General features: G+C 36.9%; 2 protein-coding genes across 3 annotated transcripts in view; one reads left to right on the top strand and one right to left on the bottom strand.

Annotated features, from left to right (window-relative positions):
- The window catches only part of LOC106869265 (periodic tryptophan protein 2 homolog), a 43,417-nt gene extending 35,349 nt beyond the window's left edge, over positions 1–8,068 (top strand). Inside the window, exons 11-18 of one of the 2 annotated variants that reach the window (XM_014914932.2) lie at positions 68–216; positions 759–1,057; positions 1,607–1,787; positions 3,298–3,445; positions 4,252–4,426; positions 5,074–5,292; positions 5,892–6,117; positions 7,812–8,068. In XM_014914932.2, the coding sequence (XP_014770418.1) occupies positions 68–216; positions 759–1,057; positions 1,607–1,787; positions 3,298–3,445; positions 4,252–4,426; positions 5,074–5,292; positions 5,892–6,117; positions 7,812–8,022 (1,608 nt within the window). In that variant the 3' untranslated portion in view covers positions 8,023–8,068. The remainder of the gene's footprint in view (positions 1–67; positions 217–758; positions 1,058–1,606; positions 1,788–3,297; positions 3,446–4,251; positions 4,427–5,073; positions 5,293–5,891; positions 6,118–7,811) is intronic. The other variant, XM_014914933.2, reaches the window with a different exon arrangement.
- Positions 8,069–8,552: 484 nt separating this feature from the next.
- The window catches only part of LOC106869272 (uncharacterized), a 66,507-nt gene continuing 65,424 nt past the window's right edge, over positions 8,553–9,635 (bottom strand). Inside the window, exon 35 of the mRNA XM_014914944.2 lies at positions 8,553–9,547. Coding sequence (XP_014770430.1) covers positions 9,456–9,547 — 92 coding nt within the window. The 3' untranslated portion in view covers positions 8,553–9,455. The remainder of the gene's footprint in view (positions 9,548–9,635) is intronic.

Genomic DNA, 9,635 nt, shown 5'->3' with positions numbered 1-9,635 from the left:
ATATATATGAAACAAAGTTACCTGTGTATACAATTCTAAATTTGTAAATTTTTTCAATTTATCTCAGGTGAAAGTTTGGAATGTGATGAGTGGCTCCTGTTTTGTAACATTCTCTGAACACACAGCAGGTATCACTGGAGTGACCTTCAACCAACAAGGACAGGTGGTGCTTTCTTCCTCATTGGATGGAACGGTGCGAGCATTTGATCTGAATCGGTAAGACTTTCCCTTCTATTTTTCCTGAGTGTAAACCTAATACAGTATTTTTTTCACCTCATCTTCATGTACTTTTATTTTTGCACCATATATATATGTGTGTGTGTGTGTGTATGCACACAAATTTGATTTTTGTACATGTTTTGCATGACTCCTTTTTGTGAACTCAGGTTTTAAAATAGATGTTGTTATCTCTTGGTAGGGTCATTATGCCAATAATAAATACACACTGTTTCTATTTCACTTCTTTTATTTTTATTATTTGACTATTCATTAGCATATAACTAATTAACCATTTAAATAATCATTAGTCATATTCTATCAGTCAATCAATCAGCTAAGTTTGTCAAAGTCCTTTCATGACCTCATTAATGACCTCATCAACAGCATGCCCTCTCTACTCCATATCTATCTATACGTACATACATACATACATACACACATACATACACACACACACACACACACACACACACACACACACACACACACAAATGTTTATCTGCCCATTTTTTTCAATTCCTTCACTCATTTTCTTCCAGTTACCGAAATTTCCGGACATTTACCTCTCCGCAAGCTGCCCAGTTTTCCTGTTTAACAGTCGACCCAAGTGGAGAAATCGTGTGTGCCGGAACTGTAGACTCATTTGAGATTTATGTCTGGTCCATGAAAACTGGACGTCTGCTCGATGTACTGTCCGGACACGAAGCCCCTATCTCTGACCTTAGCTTCAGCCCATCTCAAGCACTGCTGGCCAGTGGCTCTTGGGATAAAACTGTCAAGTTATGGGACATTTTCGAAAACAAAGGAGCAAGGGAAACTCTGACTTTAAATGCTGATGGTAATTATGGCGCTTAATTGAATTTCTTTATTTTTATGTTGATTCATCATGTCAGGTGAATGGGCTGGAGGTGTAACGACATGCTGTCATTAGTAGCACTAAAATTAATCCTTAAACAACAAACATCATGAATTGATGTTTCCAAATGACCTCCGAGCCATCTCCTTCCTCAGATGCATCTAAGCATAAGTGGCTCTTATTGATGGGAAGAATCAAGTTGCAAAATGGAAGATTTATACAATGCTTTCCGTATGCAAGCCGGTAGGGCTCGCTCTGAGCACTCTAATTTTTTCACAGTAAACGTACCAGCCACCTCGGACACTCGGCGAAGAGCACCCTCGGAGGAACCATGCGGCAGGATGACATATATTATATATATGTCATCATTATCCTGGGCCTCAAAGTGACAATGACGAATGACCGAGACCTTTAGCAGGTCGTGCTTGAGAAGAAGGCTCACCGAGCCAAGTAAAGTTCCCTTTACCATCATCATCATCATCATACATAATACACTTCATTTCTCTGTCATCTCCCCCTTTTCTTTTATAGTTTTGGCTCTTGCATTTCGTCCTGATGGCGGTCAGTTGGCCATTGCAACTCTCAATGCTTCTATAACATTTTGGGACTCGCAGACCGCGGTCCAGACCGGCTCAGTTGAAGGACGACATGACTTGGGTTATTTCCGCAAACTGGAAGATAAAATAACTGCCAAAAAATCAGCAGCTGGACAGTAAGTAACTCTGTTATTTTATTTTATTGTATTTTTAGTTTTTTATTTCTATTTTCTTTCCCATGGCTTTTGTTTAGTTGTTCTTCATAGCTATATCTCATTGTAAACTCTGACCAATCATTAACGTTTGACAATGTTTGAGCCAAATTAATACTGAGAGGGGTGACCCTTGGGAAACCTAGGTGCTAGGTATAAATATGGTGGTGTGTTTTAGAAGTTTCCTTTACAAACCTTGGGATTTGGGACTGAAAAGCACTGCATGGCTCTTTCAACATTTATCTTATTGCTTTGTGTGTAAAATTTGGGAAACAGAAACTGTACAGAAGCCTGTTGTATGTTTATTATATATATGTCATCATTATCATGGGCCTCACAGGGGCAATGACGAATGACCGAAACCTTTGGCTTTATGTCGTGCTTGAGAAGAAGACTCACCAAGCCAAGTAAAATTGTAGTCGTGGCAAATACTGGTCTCGTGCAAATGGCACCCATGCCAGTGGCACGTATAAGCACTCTTTATACTCAGAGTGGATGGCATTAGGAAGGCCATCCAGCCATAGAAGCCATGCCAGATCAGACTGGAATCTAGTGCAGCTCCTCGGCTTACCAGCCCTGGTCAAACTGTCCAACCCATGCCAGCATGGACAACAGATCTACTTTTCCATGCTTGCATGAGTCGGACAAGAGTATATATTGAGGGCAAAGTTTTCTTTGGCAGCGTGTCCTTCATGTTGCAAGGGTCTCTCTTCCAAGTGAGAAAATAATCTCTCAGTCTATCGAGCAACAAACAGCTTGGACACCTTATGAACAAAAGCTTTGTGTTTGCAAAGATCACGTGAAGCATGTTCAGAAACCCAGAAATGTTTCCCTGGTGAACTGCAAGCAAAGGCCATTGTCTGCGAAGCTATTGTTTAACAATCAGTGAACAAACACTTGTAAATAAGGATATAGTAAGTCCTTCACGCAAATAGGTACAGTCGTTGATTGTGTGATTAAGAAACTTACTTTCTAATATCAGGGTCTTCGGTTCAGTCTCACCGCACAACACCTTGGCCAAGTGTCTTCTACTATGGCACGAAGCCAACCAATGCCTTGTGAGTGGATTTGGTAGATAGAAACTGGAAGAAATCCTCCTCGAACATGACTATATATATATATATGTATTTATGTGTGTGTACATATAATTCAGATTATCCTGTCTAATGCTTTTCTATTCACATTGTTTTGAATTAATCTCCTCTTATCTTGTAGCTTTGAGATTTTGATGATATGATTGTGTATTTTTAGAATGACATTATAGGGTAACTGTGAGAGGCCGAATCTGGCTGGTTTAAACGTAAAACAGGTAGAATATTTTGGCTGGATATGGCCAGTTTAAACTCTAAAGGGTTAAGGAGGTTGAAGGGACAGGCCCATGATCCCTCAAATATCCCTTTTCCATTTCCTTTCCCTATTACTGTGACAATGGTCAGTGGGATATGGTTAATCTTTCACTCTTGTTATTTTTCAGGGCATTTAACACCATTTGTTATTCAGCCGATGGGAAAGCTATCCTTGCTGCCGGCCGTTCCAAGAATGTCTGCATTTATTCAGTAGAAGACCAAATTCTTATGAAAAAGTTTGAAATTTCTTGCAACAAATCCTTTGACGGAATGGAGGTAAATATATTCTTGTGTGTGTGTGTGTAATTTGCCTGAGCTGTTTCATTATTTCATACAAGTCCATTATTCATAGTAGTAGTGGTGGTGCTGGTGCTGGTGGTTATTTAGCCCAAGGTCAGATGTTTGATAGGCTTGCATCTCCAAGATTTTGCTATCATCAGTGTAATTTTTTTCTAAGTGGTAGGATGTGGTTTCAGAGATACTCGCCTCAATATAAAGACTGAAACGATGCAGGACTACTAAGGGGAATGACCAGGTATGCGGTTGTCCCCCTTGGTAATTATGTCTCATACTGATTGATTGAATAGCCAAATGATATACAAATATTTTCTGTTTTTATAAGGAAAACCCCGCAAAACAATGCAAGGTACACTACAAGTCGATGGTTTCTACTTTTATCTTTTACCTCATTATTTTGCGGTTAGAACCCCCTTCTTTCGAGAAATCTTTGGAAATACGAGGTTGAAAGCTGACTTTTCTGTTCTGTGGTTTGTGTATAAAGAGAGTTATTTTGCATGTGCAAGATAGGATTGTTAGTGTAACAAATAAGTAGTAAGCAGCTTAGTTTTGTGGTTTGGTCTTGCTAATGATGATGGCTCTTTTAACCCCAGATTTCCTATATTACATTCTGTGGTGTCAGAAGAAACCTGGATGTCTTGGATGTTTTTTTGTTTTTTGTTGTTGTTTTTTGCTTGTTTGCCATTTAATTCAGAATAAATAATAGGCATTAATACTTGGTCATTTTTTTTTTTTTTTTTTTTTTTTTTGTGTGTTTATTTAAATTTCTTTTTATTCTCTTCCAGGAGTTTTTAGACAAAAGACAAATGACAGAATGGGGTAACATTGAACTCATTGATGATGAAGAAGAGGATGGCACAAGTAAAAGTATTAGTTTACCTGGTGTTCTCCGAGGAGACATGTCATCCAGACGTTGGAAGGCAGAAGTTAGAGTTTGCTGTATTCGCTTCTCTCCAACAGGTAAAACCATTTTCTTCATTTCTATTCTGTTATGGATTTCTTTTCATTATTATGGCTTAAATTAGACAATTTACAACACCTTTTCTCAACTGGGGTTTCGCAAAAGGTTCCTAGGGCTTCTGCGAGAAGGAGTGAGATTACTATACATGCACATTATTTGTGCATATTGCTGAGACCCCCTTCGGTAATGACTGATCCTGGGATTGCACCGAGAAAGTTACCCTCCCAGTTACTTGCAAGGTTGTTTATGGAAGACCAGCAGTCGCCCATGCATACCAACCTCTCCTCTCCACGCCACCAGTGTTATCCAAGAGTAAGGCAAAGGCTGACACAGCTTGGCACCAGTGATGTCGCAACTTATTTCTACAGCTGAGTGAACTGGAGCAACATGAAATAAAGTGTCTTGCTCAAGAACACAACATACAGCCTGGTCTAGGAATCAAACTCACAACCTCACGATTGTAAGTTTGATGCTTACAATGGAACTAGAGAAACATGAAATGAAGTGTTTTATTCAAGAACGCAACACACTGCTGGTCTGAGAATTGAAACCACATTCTTGTAATCATGAGTGCAACTCCTTAACTACTTTGCCACATGCTTTCACTGCTGTTAACATGATTTCTGTTTGTTTATTTATCAACCAGGCCGTGCATGGGCAGCAACTACAACCGAGGGTCTTCTTGTCTATTCACTCGATCACAGCCTCACATTCGATCCATTCGAACTTGAAGTAGACATCACTCCTGACAAGATACGGCACACCTTAAAGGAGAAAGATTATTCATCTGCTCTCATGCTCAGTTTCCGCCTCAATGAACATCCCATCATCCAGGAAGTATTGGAACAAATCCCACTCAAAGATGGTAAGTTTCACTGTCAACTAATGAAGCCAGCAGAATGGTATTCTGGCTAATTACTTCTTGAAATTGAATTTCAGGGCCACTGCATAACTCTTATCTTATTGTATGGCATTAAACCTTTTGCTACCTTTTTTTTTTTTTTTTTGTAGTATACTGCCTTTATTTCATTAAATAATTTTTGAAAATATTGAAGAATTTAATAAAATGACTTTGTCAATATTAAACTGGTTTTTAGACTATGAATTAAAATGAAATTTTGGTGGAAGATTTTAATTTAGATCGCTTTAGAATAGGAAATTTGTGTCATAGAAACAAGGATTTGTGTCTGGCAGGTCGGTACCAAGAGGGTTAAGCTACCAATGCTTTTGGGAGAAACAATATTAACGACCTTGTGACCTCTAAAACCTAGGGGTCAAAAGGTCATCAGATCAGAAGATATTACTTCTGCCAAAATACCCATAAATAATACCTGCTCGCTTCATAAGTGTATAGAAAATTTCATGATAACCAATATGAAAAAAAAAAACTTTATTTTAAAAAATGGGGGAAATAAAAATTGTTTTGTGCTAAAATGGATTTTTTTCTTTTTTTCTTTGTTGTAGTTTTGCTTATTTGCCAGAATCTCCACTCCACCTATGTCGATAAACTTCTGTTCTTCATCAGCGGTCAGATGGAACAGTCAGCTCACATCCAATATTATCTCACCTGGCTGGAACACCTTCTTGTTTCCCATGGGCCGGCCTTAAAACAACGGTCTGCTTCAATTATGGCCACACTGCGGTCAATACAGAAAGCTACCAAGATGAAGTACGATGACATTGGTAAAATGTGAGTGGTCATTTTGGTACTTTAGCACCTTTCAATTTAACCATTTTGTTTGTGAAAACAAGAGATCAGCCAGAACATATAGAATTAACAAAGACAAGTTAATAATTTATTATCCAAAACAGATATAGATAATCCATCATTGCCAGTGGCACCTTACTGGCACGTGAGAAACAATATTCGAGCATGGTCGTTGCCAATGCCGCTGGACTGGCTCCCATGCAATTGGCATGTAAAAAACACCTATTAAGCATGGTCATTGCTAGTACTCAGTTTCATAATTGCAGAAATAAATTTCATTAACAAGTTGAAGAACATGAAGAAAGAGAAAATAATTACTACATTAGTTTATTTATGTACATTTAGCATTTACAGTACAATTGGAAAGTAAAGTCATTTTGTCATAGAGAATTACGACTTAAAATTCACACTAGCTAATCCTTCATACTAACTACTAGAGTTCAAGTCATAGACATGACATAAAAAATAGTGGATCTTTTTTAAAACGGCGGCCACATTTTTCATTAATGTTTTACGTAGTATTTTTGGTACCGAAAGACTTTCAAACTTCGTATACTTATCTATTTTGTGTTATAGAACAGAAAAATATTTTTGTATTCGAATTTATTTCATGTAAAAAATTGTCTTATTTCGATAATTTCAACCAATCACTGACAAGTATTCAGTTGTTTATATTTACTCCTTTGGCTGATTAAGCCATAGCTTCGTTTTATTTGTTTTTTTTTCATTTTAAATTTGCTTTTTTCTTTTTTAAATTTGCTGTTTTACCCTAACCCTAACCCTATCACCGATAGAATTGTTTCAGAATCGTTTGTTTATGTAGTCGGCACTTAATGTATATCGGCTGAATGGACGTCAGTGATTGGTTGAAATTACAGAAATACGACAACTTTAACATGGAATAACTTAAGGATTTCTTTTTTTTTTAAGAAGACTAAGAGAAAAAGATGTTTTATATGACACATTCTACCAGTGTTCCAAGTTTCAAAGTGTTTCGTTAATGAAAAATGTGGCCTCCGTTTTAAAAAAAATCCAAAATAGCCAATATCTCAAGGAGTGAGTGTCATGGAGTTTAGTAACATCCTACGATCACTGAGTAATTTCCCAAAAATCAGGGTTTTTATAACTGCTCATATCCAAATTCTAAGAATGTATTTCGTGAAAGATTTCTTTGACGAAAGTTTAGAATTCGTATATTGGCGTTTGCCCGAAAAAGCATAATTGTTACCTTTTATAACTTACTACACTCTCATGGACCGTTTGTTTGGAACAAATATAATGGAATCAGCACCAAGCTGTGATGAGGAATAAATGAATATAACTATTTCATGATAAAGCTACAACTCTAGAATCTGCTCAAGTAATCGCTCTTTGGTATCTCCTGCTGAGGAAATATAAAGATTTTGAGAGTCTGTTAGGGGAAGATACTGACCAGATATGGTGCTTTTATTACCTTTTACCATAAGTGAGAAATTTTCTCATTGGTAACTGCTGTAAATTTGCCTTTAGAAGTTGAAATATGTCACAAACATATTAATTAACCTTAAGTTCGTTTATTCCTCCTCGTTGCTTTGTTCTAATACCGTTGTGGAGAAAGGGTTGTGTTGTTGTTGTTGTTGTTGTTAGTAGTAGTTTCGTTGTTATAAATAAAATATTGTTCCTATCTTCTCCTCCAGTTGTGAACACAATGAATTCACCATGCAGTACCTGCTAAAACAAAGCCACTTGAAGCGGAAAAGGGCTGAGGAGATCCCTAAATCTAAGGGTTCGACTGATGGTGATGAAAACGATGAAGGCATGGAAAGTGAATCAGAAGATGACAATGCTTTGACAGACTCTTCAAATATGTTTGTAAGCAAATGGTCAGATGATGACAGCGACAGTTAACGGAGGGCCTCGATATTTTTGTAATAAAGTTTAAAATGTTATCTTACTGAAGTCGTTGCAATTTGTGGATGTATTTATTCATTTTTACCTTTTACGTGTTTCAGTCATTGAACTGTGGCCAAGCTGGGGCACTACCTCGAAGGGTTTTAGTTGAACAAATCGATTGCTTATTCTGTTGATCTCTTTTGTGGGGATATAAACAAACCAACACCAGTTGTCAAACAGTGGGAGTAACACAAATGCAACACAAGCACATAAATGCACACACACACACACACACACATGATGGGCTTCTTTCAGTTTCCATCATACAAATCTGCTCACAAGTCTTTATCAGGCTGGGGCTGTAGTAGAAGGCACTTGCCCAAGAAAGCAGGCCCCCAACATTCACCACCACCACCACTACTGATATTGAAGTGGGGCGGAATGAGGTGTAAAATTGAAAACCAACAAAAGTGAAACGGAGGTCACAGTCTTCAATTTGCTGTGAAACTAAATTCTAATTAACAGTCCCTATTAACAAGAAATAAATCAATATCTGACAAATAGAATAATCACCATATTTGTTTTTAAATATTTTATTTTTCTTCTTCAATAACTGAATGGAGCAAGAAGTATTTTGCAAACAAAGAAACAGATCTTTGTGCTTTGCGTCATTGTTTACAATTATCGTTAAAAGGTTTTTTTTTAATGTATCATATAGATGTCATGTTTGACACTGAATCTAAATTTGTTCATTTATTCCAGAAAAATTTTGCAAAAATGTTACACGTGTTCAAAGTTCGATAATTTTCAGAATTTTCAGCCAATCAGAAAACAGCGCATTCACTGCCTCTTCCATCATTGGGAGGGGAGGCATCGGCATATCAAGACATTGTTACTCACACATACTACTCGCACAAAGTTGAAACGCTGTTTTTATTTTTATTTTCAGCGTTGAATATTCACCATCCCACTTCCATTGCACACACACACACATACTCACAGAGTTGAAACTCTCCCACTACCAGTTTGTCATCACCCCTTCCTTCCTTATTCATATTTTGTGATGGAGAAAAACATAAAGAGTATTTTTCTAGAAGATTATCTTTGTCGTATTTCCTTCTCCTCCCTGTGCGCATGCGCAGCATCTTTGGTTACTATGGAAACAGAGTTTATCACCACGGTGATGTGTAAAATACTCACTTCTGATTGGTTAAAATACCCAAATTTTTGCTAATTTTAAAGGCTAATAACTTTTTAATTATGGATTTATAGAAAAAAAACGAACTTCATTTTCATAATTAGTATACAACATTTAATCCATATTCCAAATTTGGAAACAATTGGAACAAAATTGTAAACAGTGACGAAATCCACAAAAATCCAAAGAAACAAACAAACAAGCAAAACAGAAAAATAATCCTTTGGTGCCAAATTGAGGAGTTTGGTTATTATGGAATATCAAAGGTGACTTTTGTTGGTCGTGGTGGTGGTTGTGGTCGTGGTGTTGCTTCAGTTTTCTGTTTGAAAGCAGGAACTCTACCTGAAATCAGTTTAGAAATATAAAAGTTATTAATGATCAAATGATGAAAATTAGATATACTCTTTTTTTTTTTTTTTTTTTTTTTTTT

The sequence above is a fragment of the Octopus bimaculoides genome, chromosome 13 (assembly GCF_001194135.2).
Source record: "Octopus bimaculoides isolate UCB-OBI-ISO-001 chromosome 13, ASM119413v2, whole genome shotgun sequence".
Taxonomy (NCBI): domain Eukaryota; kingdom Metazoa; phylum Mollusca; class Cephalopoda; order Octopoda; family Octopodidae; genus Octopus; species Octopus bimaculoides.
Note: the sequence above shows the minus strand (reverse complement) of the source record. Positions and strands in the feature narration are given on the sequence as shown.